The sequence below is a fragment of the Pangasianodon hypophthalmus genome, chromosome 16 (genome assembly GCF_027358585.1).
Source record: "Pangasianodon hypophthalmus isolate fPanHyp1 chromosome 16, fPanHyp1.pri, whole genome shotgun sequence".
NCBI classification, from domain to species: Eukaryota; Metazoa; Chordata; class Actinopteri; order Siluriformes; family Pangasiidae; genus Pangasianodon; species Pangasianodon hypophthalmus.
Genome location: NC_069725.1, coordinates 19,020,983 through 19,040,022, shown reverse-complemented (window position 1 = coordinate 19,040,022; position 19,040 = coordinate 19,020,983). Strand labels below are relative to the sequence as shown.

Sequence of the window (19,040 nt, the reverse complement as noted above, 5' to 3'; positions counted from 1 at the left end):
TGGGAGAAACACTGTTCTGCATTAAGTTCTTCTGATCCAGATATATAGTACTGCTTCATTTACAAACCCTGTGTGTTGTTAATCCACCATAAAGAGTTCATTCATACACCATTACAACTGCTCCAACACCCACATGAAGCCATTGAAAAGTGTAGTCAATAAAACTAGGTGATCAGGTCCTTCCAGTATTGTCCTGCAAACTTTCCCAGCAGATATTTCAACCTTTTGTACCGGAGGTGTTAATGAAGGGCTTTACTCACCGTGAGTTCTTATTGTTCAGGCTCAGGGCGATCTCATTAACCGCATGCGCATGGGACATGACCATGTTGAAACCGTACTAAGGACAGAAAGGAGAACATTACATATTTAAGTTTATTGAAAATGACTAGATTAGAGCTAATTACAGTTATGGCTTATGATGCAGAACACACAGCTATACCCTTTATAGTTTATGATAAACCCCAATTATTCTTTAACTGGTTCTCATTTTCAATCCTGAGGACTCAATAATGCACACGATTGTCCTTTATAATTAACTCACTTAATTGATAAAAATTAGCAAAGCACACCTCTAATCCCAATCCATGACTATTTATCTGGTGCTCTTTTAAAGGTTCAGTCAGTGATTTTGTTAGCTGAAGCAAGCTGACTTGAAATTTAAAACCCAAACAAATTAATTTGCTCTCTTAAACATTTCCTCCAAAGCAATGATCCCAAAACATTTCCATACTGTATATTACTGTATATACTGTCTAGGCTAGAAAACCTGAATGCGAGTGGAAAAGAGGGAGCTTCCTGATCTGACATGCAACATGATGGACAAGCAAGCAGACCAGACATGCTTTACTGTCCTGGTTAGATTTTGCACATCATTTGTTTTGATCCCGGGGCTCCACAGAGACCTTTTTATCCTCTGAGCAGATATTTTACGGACATGTACCGGACTCACTGATTGCACCTTTAATTATGTCATTTTGTTGCACTCTATTCATAACACAGGCATAAGAGCAGTTCTTCAGAGGCTTAGTTAACATTTGCATAGAAGCACTTGTAACAAACTCAAACAGAACAGATTTATATCACATAAATATCATACGCATTTATTGCTCTGTGTAGAATAACTGTGAAATGCGCAGGACATCGACGTGTATTAATATTGCTGGAAAACCACTAGAGGGAGATACAGAGTGTCACATGATTTCAAACCTTTAGCAAACGCTCATTGTGTAAAGTACCTGATAGTTCATGATTGCTCGGAGACACATGATGCACACGTGCACGTCATCCTTCTGACTCACTATCCTGGAGTTTTTGATGGTTTTGCTGTTTGCTGCTGAATTATACCTGCAATAGACAATGCGAAGTCGGATATGAAGCAGTTCTAACATCCCTAACACCCCTAAGGTGATTATTTATCAATAAGAATGCCAGACATATGCTACATTAAAAACAGATGCTTCAGTTCATTGTTTTATGTGCATGCTTGCTCTCCGGATGAGCGGTTTCAGCAATGTGGGTCACATATCGAAAAATCACAAAGCGCACCAGACGCTGAGCACACTCTCCTGCTCAACACATGCACACACACTGCGAGACACACAGCAACGTGGTGATGTGGTTTCTGTACCGTGCTGCTTGACTGAAGAAATCTCTGAATATAGAGTGAGGTTATCACATGCTTCCTGTATGCTGAACACAGGATATCAACATTTTCTCAACACTTACATTCAGTGTAACACGGTTTCTGTGACAACAGAAACACAAGAATAACACAATACAAACACAGTAGGGATGGGAAAAATAATGCTTAGATATATGAAAGTCCCAAATCACTTTGTTTAAATTCTTTAAAAATCTGTTGAAATATTTTAATTACATAAAAGTATGTGAATGCATTTAAATATTAATGAGCATATAATTATATACTTCCACTGTGTATATTATCATATTAGATATATAACAATTAGCTACATTGTGCAGCATAATTTTACCATAAACATTAATATTTATCTACCTATAGTAATGTTTTTTTAATCTGACTTATACCACAGCACTGATAAATTTGTCAAAGCTGATTTGTTTAATGTTCTGACAAGCGTATCAGCTATAATTTGAAAAAAAAAAAAAAAACAGGTTTATATTAATGCACTTGTTCTAATACTTTATCGTTTCCATAGTAACAGATTATTCACAGGGACTTGTATTGCAGATGCTTCACATAAACAGATTTTTTTTTAAAAACGCATACAAGCCATGTTGATATGGTGAAGCTTTCTGTGAGGAGTTGTTTATTTAGTATTTTTGGAAGGAGTCTCCAGTGTCAGTACTTTGTAACAGCAAGTTTTCTGACATGGGAACATCTTCAGGATGGAGGGCTTTATGCTTTGTGGTTTCTAGGTAATACAACAAGCTGCATTTTTTTGGCTTATGAACTTCAAGAGAGAGAGAAAAACGAAAGAATGATTGTTTATAGCTGTTATAATGTAAGTGATCATAGAAACTATTTGTTTCATGGACATACAACAATAAAAAACTAAAATTAAAACATTTTTGGCAAATTGCCGTGATATAATGGGAATTTTTAAAAAAAACTTCATTATGTGTTGTTATTGGAAAAGAATCAAATTCATGTTGTAATGGCTATAGGATATAGTAATGGGTTGATTATTTTCCTATAACAGTATGCACCACAGTGATTTTTCTGTCCTTATTACTTGTTTTCTACCATGGACCCAGGATCCATGTATAAAAATCTGATCCCGTCAGGAGGTCAGTACACCTAAAACACAGTGTTCTCACAGAGCATGTTTGTGTTTCTACATAAGCTTTATCAGGTGAGACACACACAAGCAAATATAGAAGCCAGCTGTTTTTTTTTGAGACAGCAATAAGAAGCTGGAGGGGAGCAGAGCAGCACAGTCACGTCTACATTACCTACGATACCTACCGAGGGACCGAGTGACGCACTGAGCGCACCAGTGTACTGAAACCGTTCTGGTGCAGATCCTCAATGGACCTGCTCCAGGACTTGGCTTTGTCCAGTGAGCCGTCCTCCCCATTCTCCAGACCATCAAAATCCAACCTGAGCCGTACACACACGTACACACACCATACACAACACAATCACATGCACAGAAGCACAAATACAGGGGGCATAGGGGTAAGGTTGAGGAGCAGTAGCTACAGAGCTCAGTAAGATTTGAAGAAGGGCTCAGGGTTATTTTGCGCAGCAGCTAAGGACACTTTGAGTGTATTACAGCTCAGCAGGGCTCAGCAAAGCCTCGCGCGTTACTGCAACAAGTTATTATCAGCAAAACCATGTCTCACCCTCATAAGCACATTCACAGTGTGAATATCCTTATCAGCTCAGGAGGAAACCTGGAGTGTGGATAAATTCTGGACATGCGGGGATCAGAATTCATCCTAATGCCAAAAAGTCCTAAGAGGACTTTTGTTCTGTGTGTGTGTGTGTGTGTGTGTGTGTGTGTGAGTAAATGTACCTTGACAATATGTGTGTAGGCTGTGGACTTACGTGACAGCGCACTGCGCAAAGGAGAGGTACTCCACCAGGATGTCCAGTCCTCTGTTCTCATCATTCAGGAACTCGCGCACCCACCTGCCAACACACACACACACACACACACAGGTCAGAATGGCAGGATACAAGAGGTGATACACTAACTTCAGAGAGTAGTAGAAATTGATTGTTTGAATAGGGCAAGGCTTTAAACTCTACAACTCTATAACTCTTTAAAAAAAAAGTTCTACTGTCACGCAGATCATCTCAGGCGATGTATATAGTGCAGCAGGCGGTGTGATTCAGAATGATAAGAGTGCAGTATAGTTACAGCATATAGATGCGTCGCAACATCATGACCCATGTTAAACATACTGCAGCTATATACCAAATATGCAAAAAAATACTTTTTTATCACTCTGGCTGTTCAACCATCAGTCAGCTATGAATAAAAAAATTACGAAATTACTGACACGAAATCTACTTTCCCCTAGTGTCTGGGCTACTGTTTTGTCCACCCCTGTTGTTGTTCTTCTTTCAGCTGCTCCCTTTACGGGTGGCCACAGCGGATCATTGGTCCTCATATTTGCTTTGGCACAGTTTTTACACCGGATGCCCCTCTTGATGCAACCCTCCCCAATTTTATCCAGGCTTGGGACCTGAATTGTGCAACCCCAGTGGCTGGCGCTGGTTCCCTGGCCAGGAATTGAACCCTGGCCACAGTGATGAGAGCGCAGAGGCCTAACCACTAGTCCTCCAGGGACCCTTTTGTCCACCCCTGTACTATACACTATATCCCCTGTATTCTCTCACCATGATTCTAGAGACAGAATATTATATCCTACTGCATACAGCTATATGAATGAGAATTTGCAATAAGCTAATATATATCTGAGTTTACTTCTTCAGTAAATTATGACGATGAGTCAGACATGTGAAGGCTGCAAAACTACAGTATACATTTCTGGAACAGTCTATGATTTGGAGTCAAAGTACACTGAAGTAAGACGTCAGAACAGTTGAATGTAAAAGAGGAATTGAGAATGTACATGCAAATAAAAGCGAAAGAGTAAAACAGAATCGAAAGAAATCAATGAGTAATAATATTTGAAAACTAAAAACTACAGGCTGCAGAGTGGGTTCCCCCATGTCTGGCATGGTGAGAATGGGATGAAAAGTCCAAAGATTTCCAGCGTTTAGCTGCACTTTTGTGAGGTGGGTGGGGGGTTTTGGGGGAAGGGGAACTGAAGGAACACTGAAGGAATTCCCACTGCACTCAGCTAAGGAATGTGGTGGGCATATGGTTGTAGCGAGGAGTGAGGAGAACGAGGAGAGGAGGCTGATCCTTTGACATTGGATGAATTTAGTCTACCTCCTCGATGCTAGAACATGTTCAGAGTCACATTGAAATGATTATGAAAGGTACAGATGAGATCTATGAATGCTGGATTTGCCATTGGTGAGAGAAAGAGAAAGAGCACAAATGAGAGAAATACAGACAGACAGACAGAGGTAGAGAAAGTGAGACCAGGGGTATAACAGTGAGACAAATAGACTTTGTGGACTGAAAAGTTGGTGAGCCGAGTTGATCAGTTTCCTGTCTGCCACCCCCATCTTTCCCCCCTCCTCTCTTTCCTGCCAGATGCTATTTCAGATTGGTTCAGTGAGGCGAGGAACAAGACGTCAGAAAGGGGCCTGATTTCAGGCCCGTGCAATAACCTCGGTTCCATTTTACGCCGCCACAAGAAAAGTCTGAAAATAGCCTGGGTGTCTTTTCTTCCAGCTCAATTGGAAATGCATTAAAACTCACTTTTACTGATGAGGAAAAAGATCATGTGAATGATTAATGGTCCTCTCTGAACACAATGGAGGTACTCACATCTTGTATTTTAAATCCTTTTGAAGAAAATTCAAACGCACTGTGGCTTGGAGCTTTCTGCACTTGTGACTCACTTTCTGCTGTTGTGGATATCCACATGGATACCCTAAAGATCTGTACTCCCCAACACCCCCCCCCAACCACCAATAAAAAAAAAATTATAAATAAATAAATAAAGTTTGTGCCCAAGACTCAGATGATAATCTCACCTGGATAGACTTGTACCTAAGAACTGCTGCTGTAATCATAAATACTTTCCTGTTCTCATCCCAGGACACTTACTCACAATCTGCTCATACTGAACATCCTTTCAACACACAGTTCTGTTTGTCATTTACTCTTCTCCACCCATACACTGTAATGATTTATAATCCTACTATCCGGACTAACCCATTAAAAAAAAAAGGTTCTCCTTTGAGTTTGTTACATCCGGATTTCTGTTGAGCTACTTTGCGTCAATGTCGATTGTTAAAAGTGCTACACAAATTGAATTGAATTAAATAGAAAATTAGCCAAGTCATTAAATTTTGTGCTCATTATGAACTAAAAATAGACTAGCCTTTTTTTATAATGCTAATTAACCATATTCAGAACTAGACAAACTGTTATAAGCCAGCATTTCTTTAGTTTTACAAGCTCACTATGCATATGAATGAAATTGCCATTGCAGTGAGTTTCATTGTATTTTGCGGTGTGTGGTGCTCTTTTGTCATGGGTGTGTACACGTATGTGTGTGTTTTGTGTCTTTTCACACACTCTATTGTTGGATGCTCGGGCTTCCTGACTCTCTAGCATACACAACAGCATTTCCTGCTGGTGAAAATGGATGGAGGGTGGGTACAATGAAAACCATCTGGGCGCGCACACACACACACACACACACTCACACACTCACACACTCACACACTCACACACAGTGCATTGTAAAGAGACTGGCAGGACCAACAGCCAGCCAATTCTCCAGCCAGCCCTTTACTACAGGAAATACAAAAAAAAAAAAAAAAAAAAAAAAACGATGATTGTTCGAAGTGGAAAAGCCCCATCAGTCGAGACTATAGTTAGCCTTTAGAGGCACTGCTGAAACACCTAAAGCCCTGTTATAATCAAACCACCAGCAGGCAGATAGAGAGAGCCTGCTTTCAGTGTCCATCAGTATAAGATGCAGATTTTGCAGGGGAGGGTCAGCAGATGAGGAGAGCAGAGAAAGAGGATAAGTCACCCGATGTGATTGGTCCTCAGCGATATCTCCAGTTCCCTCAGAACTTTGGTGGATTCCTGAACCCGCCTGCGGAATTTCTGCAGAGGGAGAACGAGCTGATTTTTATCACGCTTTTAGCAAAACAGCCTGTTTCACAACACCACAGAGCACTACATTCAGATAACATGTTAAAGAACACATCAACAGGCCATTTAAAGGCATTAAAATGATCAGTGTAAAATAATACATTGTTTAAGGAAGGAATGAAACACAATGGTGCGTGCTGCTATAGGAAAATATTCAACAATGCCGACTGTCACAAAGCGCAGTTATGCAGTTATCACCCCAAAGTTGATTATTTTCCAATAACAGCACATCCTGAAGTTTTATTCCTCTTTAACCTACGATTACAAAGTTTTAATTCATGAACAAATAATTTAGCAAAAAAGTAGCACTGTATGTTTTATTAGTTTGTAATTATTTTGTTGACTGAAGGAGTCTGCAAATCCCTCTGTCCCGTATAAGCTACAGCTATAACCCTGACTGTTACAAAGTCCTGACACTGGAGACTCCTTCCATAAATCCTAAATAAAAAATCTCCTCATAGAAAACAATAATTACACATTTAACATAAACCTTGCTTAGAAAATGATTAACCATTAGTCATAGAAAATTCATCAACACCTTCTAGCCAATCAGAATCATGCATTCGACAGCACTGTGGTATAAATGTTTTAATGCCCAATATACTACAAAATGCATAAGAATATCTCTAGATTTAATAAACTTAATAAACTTAAATAAACTTTAGTAAACTAGTAAGCATTTGTTAGCAGTAGATACGACTGATTTCAATACGCAACATAGTCTTAATGAGTAGCTGCCAAAAATAGTGACCAGACCTGTCAAAATATACCATAGCAACCATGATTTTGTTCAAAACTAACATTAGCTAAGTTAGCTAGTTTAGCAAACCAGCACATATTAGTCACAGCAATCTATTCAACACTAGCCAAACCTGTAAAATCTACCATAACATCTTTGTTCCTCACTACCACAACATCTGCCACAACATCTACCATAACATCTGCATTTCTCGCTAACATTAGCTAGATAATTAACTAGGCTAGCTAGCTAGATTAGCATGCAGGTCCGGTGGTTAAAGATTTCCAGGTACCACGTCATTTCCTACTAAATTGCATGACAGATTCAAGCTATTGAGAGCACAAACTGAGCTCATACATAACGCTTGTCAAATTTATTGTTTAATAGAAGTGCTGATCAATTCTCAAAATGAAAAATTGTGCACTGTGTAAGCAAACCGAAGGTGAATTTAACCCTGTTTTGAAGCACAGGGAAAAATTAAGAGCAAAATAGCAGCAGATATCAACCAATTAGGATCACCCAATAGGAAAAGTTTTCATTACAGGAAAATTTCGGTTGTCCCGGGTGCCACAAGATATTTTTTTTTTGTTATACTACATTTTTTTTGTATCTGTGAAAAAGATCATCAGAGAGCCACTTCCATCTTACCTTGCGTGTGACTCCTGGATCTAAAAAGCCCCTCAGTTTCTGAATGTACGTGTGTGGGGGATTCTTCACCTGGAAGCGCTCCTAACACAGAATATGGAGGAATTTAAGAAGAGGTAGTCAGACAAACATTACCAAATATCTTTAGGGAGATGATTTTACTGTACATCTTCCACATTCCATTAACATACATTAATACATTCCCTTATTGCCTCATTCACAATAACCTGTTTCACAACATGCTGTGATCCGATGCAATCCTGTGGTCTTATAATGCCAATTGCAGCTTGGGAAATGGCCTAGCATAGTAAACACAGACCTTTATGTGGATTAGGCTCTAGACTTATAAATCTGTTTCGCTTGTTTTGGTGCCTATATATAAGCAAGCATTGACCAGATTGAACAGAATATAGTGACAAAGGTCAAAATAAATATTACACCTGGTCACAGATGAGATCCCACTTCTTCTCGTTGTCGTACTGGCGAAGGAGGCGTGCTTTGTCTGGAGGCAGGTTCATGGAGCTCTGAAAGACAGCAAACAGACAAGTGTCAGCCCACACAGTCTTGTAACTATGCAGACGACCTCACAGAAATGTCTCTATACTCTTTGACATCAACACAGTCCACCCTCCCTCTCCGACCTCAGGGCCCGTGACCTCAATTTAGCATCCTGTCTCATGAGATCATCCCCGGCCTAAGGTGGCCTCGACTATGCTGATCTGCTCATCCAACCGGCTCCCAAAAAACAAAGCAGGCCCTTGTTCATCTCAAACAACAACAGCTCTTGCTCAAAGCAAGCATTTAATTATGTAGTGATTGTAGATGACTGTGGAAGTGATGAGTATCTATCCCAACTAAACTCACATTAAGCGAAAGATCAACATAGTAGTAATGAGCAATCAGATAACAACAGATTACCACAGTTTCATTCTTGCCTTACATTTCAAGGGTGAGTATTTGATCTGCAGATCTGAAACTGCCAATACTTCTAGTTTCTCATAACGCTACAGTCAACATATACAGATACATAACAAAAAACATCTCATAAGTACGGAATAAAACAAAATGTGGTTTGCTGTTTGTACTGAAGTGTTTTATTCCTCTTAGACCACAGCAATTTGCCAATGATGACAATGTTTGATTTATTAATGAACCGCACATCTTTTTTTTTTCTATAATCACTTGCGTTACTGCATAGATAAACATTTCTCTCAGCAGCCATGTCATGCTACCATGAAACTGCAAGTCGTCAAAGTCTGGAAAACTTACTATTGTTACAAAACACTGACACTGGAGACTCCTTCCATAGAAGTTAAATAAACAAACATGTCCTTACAGAAAATGCCACCATGTCAATGACTGTATGCTTCTCTTGGTTAAAAACATAACAACATATTTTTAAACGTGTTTATTATTACGCTTAGATAATGAGGCGCATCCACCATACAAGTTCTTGTGAATTCGTTGTTACTATATAAATGATAACATATTAGAACAAACGTATTATTATGAAGCAGTGCTTGCTTTGGAATCAGTACTATTGTCAAAGCTGCTGTTACAGAAAATTAATCAACACTTTCTGACCAATCAGATTCGAGAACAGCAAATGGTTTATACCACAGCGCTGTAGTAAAGCATAAATTTGCTTATCCTATCTCTAGCCTGTTGGTTATTTATGATAAAGTGCAGGTGGGGATAGGAGGAGAGGAAGGAGAGATTCAGGCAGATTGCCCCAGCATGTAACAGATCTCTCAAGGGCGAAGAAACAAATGGTGTTTATAGTGAAAGAGTCATTGACACCCCCATCAACAACAGCCTCCTTGCTCCATTCAAACTCATTCACCCAAAACACACTAACCTGCTGACAGAGTGCCAAAGGCCATGACCGGGACAAGTTATCGAAAAGGGGTCAGCTAAACAAGAGCAACTCCATACACACGCACATTGTTCCAGTGGTACAGACTATGATTTTTTTTTATCCCAGCTCTACTGTAAACTGTCTTTCCACAAGCTCACATGACTCGTTTTCACGGGCTGATCTTTAGGAAAAAATTACCCTGCTGCTGGAACTTCATTCATCAGAGTGAAGTCTGAATGAAGTTTGATCACCAAGCTCGTAAATCTTTAAATAAATCCACCTCAGAGAGGAAGATCTTTAATGACCAGAGTTTACAACGTCTGCTAAAAGACACACTCCAAAATTCCTCCCCAGATAATCACCTGCCAGAGACGAGACCCTTCAGTTTGGAACTTGAATTTGAGAGCCCTTACACTACTATTTCCTGAGAACATTTTTTTTTACCTCTCAAAAAGAGAGCCGCCACAAATTCCAGATGTCCAGTGTTACAACTGGAATGCATCCTGTTTATAACAACTGCAGATAAATTTACTATAAATTTACTTTCTAAATTCCCTTTAGCTGAAAAACAGGATGGAGTTTTAAGTTGTTTTTTCTTCATTTCTGTCATGAAAGATATCATGCTTAGAGGAGACGTGTGTGTGTGTGTGTGTCTGTGTGTGTGTGTGTGTGTGTGTGTGTGTGTGTGTGCGCGTGTTCTCCATTTCCCCCAAATGAAATGTCAGTAATGGCATGGGAACCTCCCACTCTGTAGAGTGTCGCTACAAACAGCTGCCTACTCGCTGATGAGCTCACAACTCCTGAACACTTTTGCACAACAAAGATCTCAGCAAAATAAAGATGAACTGTTCGAGTTGTGCCTTCTGATAGGCTAGCGTCCCATCCAAGGTCTTGCTTCATGCCGAGTATTCCCTGGATAGCTGAAGTGGGAGCTGTGCTGCATCATTAACACCGACGTCGTTAAGACAATACAGTAGTCCTGGGTGCCCTGGACAAACGGACTTCATGTCTGGACTATTAGTTTTTTTAATTCATAATTTAACAACCAGAAAAATGTGTTTTCGTAAAAAGTTTTCATTTGGTATGTAGCTATGTTTAAACATAATGTGGAGCAACACACATCGATGCTGTACTTGAATCTCACCACCAGCTGCACTACACACATCAACTGAGGCGGTCTCGTTGACAATGGAATGATTTTACTAGGTGAATTAATTAGTCTTAAATGTTCTTTAACAACCTGCTGAAATTTTGTCGAGGGCACAGACATGATATATTACATGATCATGTACTTGTTCACTTCCCTTAGTCTGTATTAATGCACTTAACTAGCTAACTTTAGCTAGCACTTTTCAGTTTTGTCAGTTTCTGGGAAAACCAAAACATGGGCCTGGGCAGCACTTTGGTGCGTTTAGTTGCCATGTGTGAACTGTGTGATTTGTTCACTCTTGTAGCACTATGCAAAGAGCGATGTTCAATGAAAAAAAAAAAAAAACATGGCCAGGGCCAATATGGCTAAATGGCTTTAGGTTAGGAGTATGGTTTGTACCTATGGTTGCACCCTTGGTTGCTAGAGCCTGGCCACTCAGGGCCTCTCAATTGGCCATTTGTGAGCCTGAAACTGAATTAGAGGGCTTAAATGCCCAAGCTTTTGTCTACCTCTCTTTTGGTCAGTAATAGGATTTGTAGATAAGAGATAAGGATCAGATCTTTATCTGATCTAGAATTATTCTCCTTTGTCTTTTGGTGTAGCAATGCAGGTTGAGCAGCAAGCGGCCTGAGGGTCAGGATTCCGCAATTCATGCAATGAGCTCGCAAAGGATTTTACGCAGGCTGATTAGTTAAAGCACACAAGGACTAAAACCATGCACAGTAAGAAATGGAAATATTGTGTTTTACTGGTCATGCACACAAAGAGAAATTGCATGGTTCCTCTCGCAGATCAAAGCTCTGTGGAACTTCTGAGAGCTATGGTGTCGAATTCAAAAGGTTTAGCTGGCCAGTCAAGACCACAGTATAAACATTGACTCTGAAGCAACAATGACCCGATTTCGAACCATCAGGGTGGCATGGTTTCCAAATGGGAAGAAGGTTCCATGTGTCTTTGCTTTTTCTTTGGCATAAGCACCTCATTCCAATGAAGTCAAGGGATGTTTTAAAGTCTACGTGGTGACCCAATGGACCTCATACACACAGAAGGCCATGTACAGTTGGAAAATAAATAATCTAGACCAATGCTTCTCAAAGTGGGTTCCAGGGAAGCCCACTTTTTTTTTTATTTAGTTACAGTGGTGGAAAACATAACCCACCATTATCAAATTTATTATATTTATTATTATTTATTAAGTTCTTATGGTTGTTAGCCTGTTTGACTGGTCATGTGAATTGAACGGGTTTATTCCAAACCTCAAGAACGTAAAAAAAAAAAAGTAAGCCTTCAAAAAAAAAATGTCAACTTGAATCTAATTGCAATTTTAATAAAAATGTGTTCTGTCAGTGAAAAGTTCAGGAATAAAAAGTTTAATGGCTCCAATAAATAGCCAGACTATCATTGTTGACATTTTCATTATTATTTAAATAATATATAAAATGTTGGAAAATGTTCATAAAATAAATCTGTACTGAGGGGGTCTGTGGAATTTATTTCACAGTAAAGAAGTACACAATTAAAAATTCACTTTAATAGAGAACTTTGCCTGTGCATATGGAGGTTAAGTGCAACTAGTTGGTGACCCATAACCTAATTTCAGTAGTGAGACCTGATCTTTCCTATAATCAAATCTTGTTTTGCCCACCAGGATGGGATTTGGGAGATGGGAATGGGAAATCCCACATTTAAGTGAAAGATTCTTTTTATAGCGACCACTTTTTATCAGCTCTGAGCTCAGAGTGTCAAAAGAAAAACTTCAAATCAACTACCTAAACAAAGCTGCTTGGCTCCACAATAGAGTGACGAAAGCCACATCAGGGACAAAACTCGCTTCTGTTGTTTGAAGACAGCTCAGTCGATGAAAAGAGAGACTGTAATGGTTTAACAAAGCGCCATTCCCTTCTGACATTTACCCTTCTTACAATCAAACAGCATATACTGAATAATAGACTGCGGAGAACAAGGACAAATGCACTAGATATCTTTTTAAAGCTGCAAAACTTTTAGACTCTAAGTATAAGCACTGTAACATTACCATTCATTATCACAATATTAAAAAAAGATTGAATATTTGAATATCCATATATGGTCTTTATAATGTTTAGTCAGTAGGTCTGTGTATATTGCTTTCATTCACTTTTCGTAAAAAAAAAATAATAAAAAATAAAAATGAGAAAACAAGTTTGAAATGAAAATATTTGCTCACAGTTTAAATTATGAAAAACTAGCAAAAGACAGATATTTTTATATAATAATAGCTTTTTGTAATATTTTTTGTTTTAATGCTCGTTAGCTTTTTTTCTTTCCAAAACAAAAAATGAATGATTATAAAATACATGGACATGCATTGTGTTTGTTTTGGTACCAAAATGATCTCAAGGCTTTTCAATGATAGGACACCAGAGTGTAGGATGTAATTTTCCACTATGGTGTGTAAAAATGTGTAAACTATTCTGATTTTTTTAATATATTGTCTTAGATTTTTACTGCAATATTCAAAATACAAAACTACAATACTCACATAACCTTGTACAGGAAAGAAAATATATAAAATATATATTCCGATACTCACATGCGTATGTTGATAAAATACCTCTAAGTTACCAAGCACATTCACGACACAGCTAAATTCTATTTAGTCACGCCCACAAAACTCCATAAAAGGCAAAGCTCACAGGGAGCTGAAAATGACAAAATGACTAACTGGGGGCTAAATCTTTCAGGAATGTAGTTCAGCCATTTCAGCACATCAATGTCCATAGACACACATTAACTCTTCCTGCTTTCATAGACTGACATTGGCCCTGAGTGATTGGCCAGTCTTATTTTATAAATTATTTTATTATTTTATATTTGTTGTGGACTTTTTTCTTTCAAGTCACTGATATGAAACAACTGAACTGGTATGTGTAATTGAAATAAATAAGTGATTTCAACCTGACAAGCATAATCTTTATATAATATTGCTATAACTTGTCAGCAATTTATACGATTTGAAGCCTATTAATCGTGGTTCACATTAGTCAGTCTCCTTACGTACATTCAAGCAAACTGAGTTCTCATAGGATACAGATGTTTTTCCAGACAAGCTGGATTTTCATGAATACCATATTTCTTGTGTAAATGTGAATAAATTTATGAATAGATACATAAAAAAAATCAGATGAGGACCAGTGTCAGAGAACAGTCATTCAAGTGCTTGCTGTGTGTATGATTCCAAAAAACCAAAAAAAGATTGGGGAACTCTTGATTCGTGGTTTCTGTTAGTGTATTGTATCCAATTAATAGAGTGTGTTTACAACTTGAAACTTGGCAGAAGATCCCTAAACAAAGCAGAAGGTAATAGGAAGTTTCCCAGGCTGAGACTTAAAGTAATATAAATTCTTCAACCCATTGAGAAAACTGTTGATTAGAATAGTACCATAACATCATCATACTGCTTTTCTGCAATGCTTTGTGGTACAGTACAAACCACAACTTCAGTCATAATGCTGCTAAAACAGGACAGCGCATTCCTTAGACCTTATTTGGCTTTATGTTGTTTCAGAGAGGCCAGTGGGAGTTCAGGTCAGCAAGTCCTCCATGCTGCATTTAAAAACACAAACAATGCGAATAAGGTTTGTTTGGGGACCCTCCATTTGCTGCATGGGGTGTCTGCTCTCATGATCAAGGTCCAGATACTGGGTCGCATCCAGTGTAAAGCATTCCAAAGCCTCCTCAAATCTGCAACTAAAATATTCCTGCAAATCATCTTCATTGCTGAACTGCGAGACAAAATCACTCACTTTTTGTCTCTGCGAGACAAAATCATTACCAAATACAGAGGCAGGAATGATGCAGACAGCATATCCTCTAATAAGTAAGACATCTGATTAGCAGTTATACAATAAAATCAGATGTTCAAATGGCATAATATTAATATAACACTATAACTGTATGTCAATCAAGTGGCTGTAGAATTTGTATCGAAAACCAACTTGTATCGAAAGCCAACATATAACATTAGCTACCTGTTGCATTGTTAACATTTTTACAGTTTTGAGTATCAGCTGTATTTGTTTACAGTTTGCCAGAAATTGTTTCCATGCTTAAGCAATATTTAAGCAATATGGCACGGGCAATGAGTACTGTCATGAGTACTGTCATACTGAGTTTTTTTATGTATATCTGTTTTCTAAATATCGAAAATATATATGTTCAGAAAGAGATTTAAGAAGAACTCAGAATATACATGTCCTTAGTCTCCCTTGTCTTCACGCTCCATCAACTTTTCTTTTACATTTACATTTACATTTATGGCATTAGGCAGACGCCCTTATCCAAAGCGACTTACAATAGTGCTTTGAAGTCTATCAAAAATATATTCTGATATTGGCTCACTAGGTCACGAACTAGGAATATCATCAGTCCAAAACTCTGTTGGGGAGGTAATAGACAAGCGCTCAGACAATACTTTTTTTTTTTTGGTAAGTGCTAACTTAAGTATTTTATGAAGAGGTAAGTCTTTAGACATCGTTTGAAGACTGCCAGTGACTCAGCTGTTCGGACATCTAGGGGAAGTTCATTCCACCACGAACAGAGAAGAGTCTCCATGCATGCCTTCCTTGTACCCTGAGAGATGGAGGGACAAGTCGAGCAGTGCTAGAGGATCGGAGGGAGCGTGGTGCTGTGCGAGGTGTGATAAGTGCTTTGAGATAAGTGAGTGATAGTCCGTTTTTGGCTTTGTATGCAAGCATCAGTGTTTTAAATCTGATGCAGGCAGTTACAGGAAGCCAGTGGAGGGAGCGTAGCAATGGGGTGGTGTAGGAACATATCAACATATCCTACACAGAGTGATACTTTTCATGATATGGAGTCAATCACTGAATCATACTAAAGGCCAACACCAAATGTGTTTCTGAAACATTTTTACACACAGATCTGACTTGCATCAAATGCAGTATATAGGCGTCAATTCTAACCAGATCTAAGCCATTGTGTGCTGAACAGTGGCATGTACAGAAACGCAAACGGTTGCTATGGGTCTGCGTGAATTGTAGATATTACCCTCTAATGTGAAAATGTTGAGTAGTATGTACTACGGGCTATTTGAATATCTGCAATTTAGCACAGGCTGAACGAAACAAGGAAGCAGGCTGTATTTGGGCACGTGTGATCTAAACTGATAAACTAGCAAGCAATTGCATCAAGTATATGACACTGAAATTTCTCCTTTTTCAGTTGAATTGCTGATGAAAGAATGCAGGTAAACATGTTATTCATTGAGCTACAATTGCAAAGTTTGTTTCAAATTCATTATAATATAAAAGTGTGAGAAAAGGTTTATTAACAATTTAATACTGACACGTTCCTGATTGCAAAGATTCTGGGGAAAGACTACAACAGGCTGAACTGAACAACCTGCACACATTAGGTAAATAAACCAGGCACTAGAGAAATGCACTTCTATCTGCGAATGGGTGAGGAGAGAAGGCACTTGATAACCACACGGCTGAATGCTTTTTACCGAGTCAGTTTCAGGGAGACACTGTATTTGCAGGATTGGCCTAATATTTTCACCACTCGTCCATGAGGCTTCATTGCTTGATCATCAGTTTCATCATCAGCTGATAAGGTCCTTTACATTAGTGGAGAAAAATCTTTAATATTATCCCACAAATCCAGTCCACACTTTAGTCCAGTCCAGTCGCTTTACTTCTCCACTTAATATCAAATGAAAAAAAGAGTCTTGACGCATTAATCACGTGTCTTTAGGATATTCCCAGTAAAGACAAAGTCAGTCACAGGACACAGTTATGTCTCAGGCCCCAGACAGAGTATATTTTCTTTGTGCATTTTTACTCAGCGGATCTTGGCCCGGGGCAGTGAGAGAACGCAAATTCTGTTGAGTGAAACTGACCAGTGTTGCGTGTGCCAAAGAAGACTGGATAAGGCTCAACACATCCTGCTTCACCCCATTCCAAAAGGGAAAGGGGCTGTGAGCACATCTTGCCCTCCCCAGCTTTTTTAGGTACAATGCACACACTGATCTGTGGTCAATAAAGATGTGTATCTTCTTTTATGGTCAAGGTAGACTCGGCTTCTGTTTCTAGACCAGTTTTGAGAGCTCTGCAGCTGTGGCTTTAAATAGACAAAATCATAAACAATACTAGGAAGTTTAACTAAATTGGGCCTAGTTTAGGAAAAAATAACCAGTGCAGATGTGGGTGCCATTCACTGAGTAAGTCAAAGGGATATTACTAAGCTCAAAGAAATCCTGTTCAATCTCATACATGATTCACAAAGCCTACACGTCTTCTTATTTGCACCTGGATGTAACCTACCATATCAGAACGAAGCACAGGAAACTCATGTCACATGCTCATGACCACAGGACCATTAACTTTCTCATCCCTGCTTTGGATGAAACATTCTCGTTTCTCGATGATGAATGGATCTGGTGCTGTAAAGCTGTTTGGATGTTTGTTTGAGCAACAGGAGAAGAACGGGGTCGTGCTCAAGATGCAGGACTAAAGATCTTGCTTGTTCTCAGGCCGGTCCCCTGCTATTAAACAGGTCAAATGTCGAAGTGTGTGAAAAAAGTTGTACTCCTTTCACCATGCTGATACCTGATCTACCAGGCTTTAATTGCGTAACCTGAACCAGGCAATCACAACAAAGCAGTGGCTCCACAAAAGGCCTCCCTCAATTCTCCAGCAGAGAGAAGACACAGGGAAGGGGGTCGGAGGTGTTCGAGGGCTGGACCTCCCCCCACTGCTCCTTTACACAAGATACACAAACAATCTCCATGACAAACGATCGTGGAATGTGCTTTATTCACACTCACACACACATGCTAATCTGTTTTAAATGAACTTACACTTTACAAGCCACATCTGCTAAAATGAGTAATGATATATGCTGCACATGGATTTCTGGTGTATCCTATAAACGTATTCAGGAGCTTCTCTACACTGATTCTGATATAACATTTTGCTGAATTAGCCAAATTGCGTTTCTCTTGGTTCAGTTAAGATGTGTCCATTCACCTGGGCCCGATTTCCTGTGCTCTGTCTAAAACTGTTCCGCAGGAAGTTTCATAAATTAACTGCTGGTGATGAATTACGAAGAGGAACTAGCATTCCAAAAGCTCCAAAATGTACTACTACACCAACTCACTATTCAAACACAACATTTCCTAACTCAGACCTGCTCTTTAATGGTTAATTTCTTTTCAGTGGCTAATTCAGATCAGATTGTTATGCAGACTTTTTCAATACATCTGTAAACCATCTGTGTCAGGGAATGGTACGCATTAGAGTAGTTTATGATGTCTGGCTATTTAAATACGCAACATTGAGCCTATTTGTGGATTTGAGGAACTAGCTGCAGCTACCTAACTAACTTAGCTAATATTAGTGACAAGCAAAATGGTACAATATATTTTGACACGCTTAGCTACGGTTAAATAATTTACTTATTTGACTATGCAAATACTCCAATCAAGCCAATTTACTAGCAGCCATCTAGCTGACTAACTAACTAAGCTATTGTTAAGTTAGTTAGTTTTGGGTGCTATGATATATTTGACCACGTAAGTAATAAAACACAATAAGGCATGCTGTTATGGGAAAATAATCAACACAGTCCAACAGGAATTGGAAGGCTGTTACCAACCTGAAGTGGATTGTTTTTCAATAACAGCACACCCCAAAGTGTTTTATTCCTCTTATACCACAGCAATTTGCCAACAATTACAATGTTTAATGTATTACAATACAATAAATGCTTTTTAACTATTTATATTTACATTTGATGTCAGGGAACATCTGTGAGACGATTTAGATCCTGTTGCCACTTAAGTTATAGCAGCTATAAACAGTCGTTCTGTCATTTTCATCTCTATTTGAGTTAATAAAACAAACAAAC

General features: G+C 38.8%; 1 protein-coding gene across 5 annotated transcripts in view; it reads right to left on the bottom strand.

Annotated features, from left to right (window-relative positions):
* fmnl3 (formin-like 3) overlaps positions 1–19,040 on the bottom strand; it is a 54,450-nt gene that overhangs the window by 22,399 nt on the left and 13,011 nt on the right. For 4 of the 5 annotated variants that reach the window (XM_026920462.3, XM_026920463.3, XM_034311651.2 and 1 more), the window contains exons 2-8: positions 8,565–8,648; positions 8,128–8,208; positions 6,616–6,692; positions 3,533–3,616; positions 2,948–3,082; positions 1,236–1,344; positions 261–337 (exon numbers count right to left, since the gene is read on the bottom strand). In XM_026920462.3, coding sequence (XP_026776263.3) covers positions 261–337; positions 1,236–1,344; positions 2,948–3,082; positions 3,533–3,616; positions 6,616–6,692; positions 8,128–8,208; positions 8,565–8,648 — 647 coding nt within the window. The remainder of the gene's footprint in view (positions 1–260; positions 338–1,235; positions 1,345–2,947; positions 3,083–3,532; positions 3,617–6,615; positions 6,693–8,127; positions 8,209–8,564; positions 8,649–19,040) is intronic. The other variant, XM_026920464.3, reaches the window with a different exon arrangement.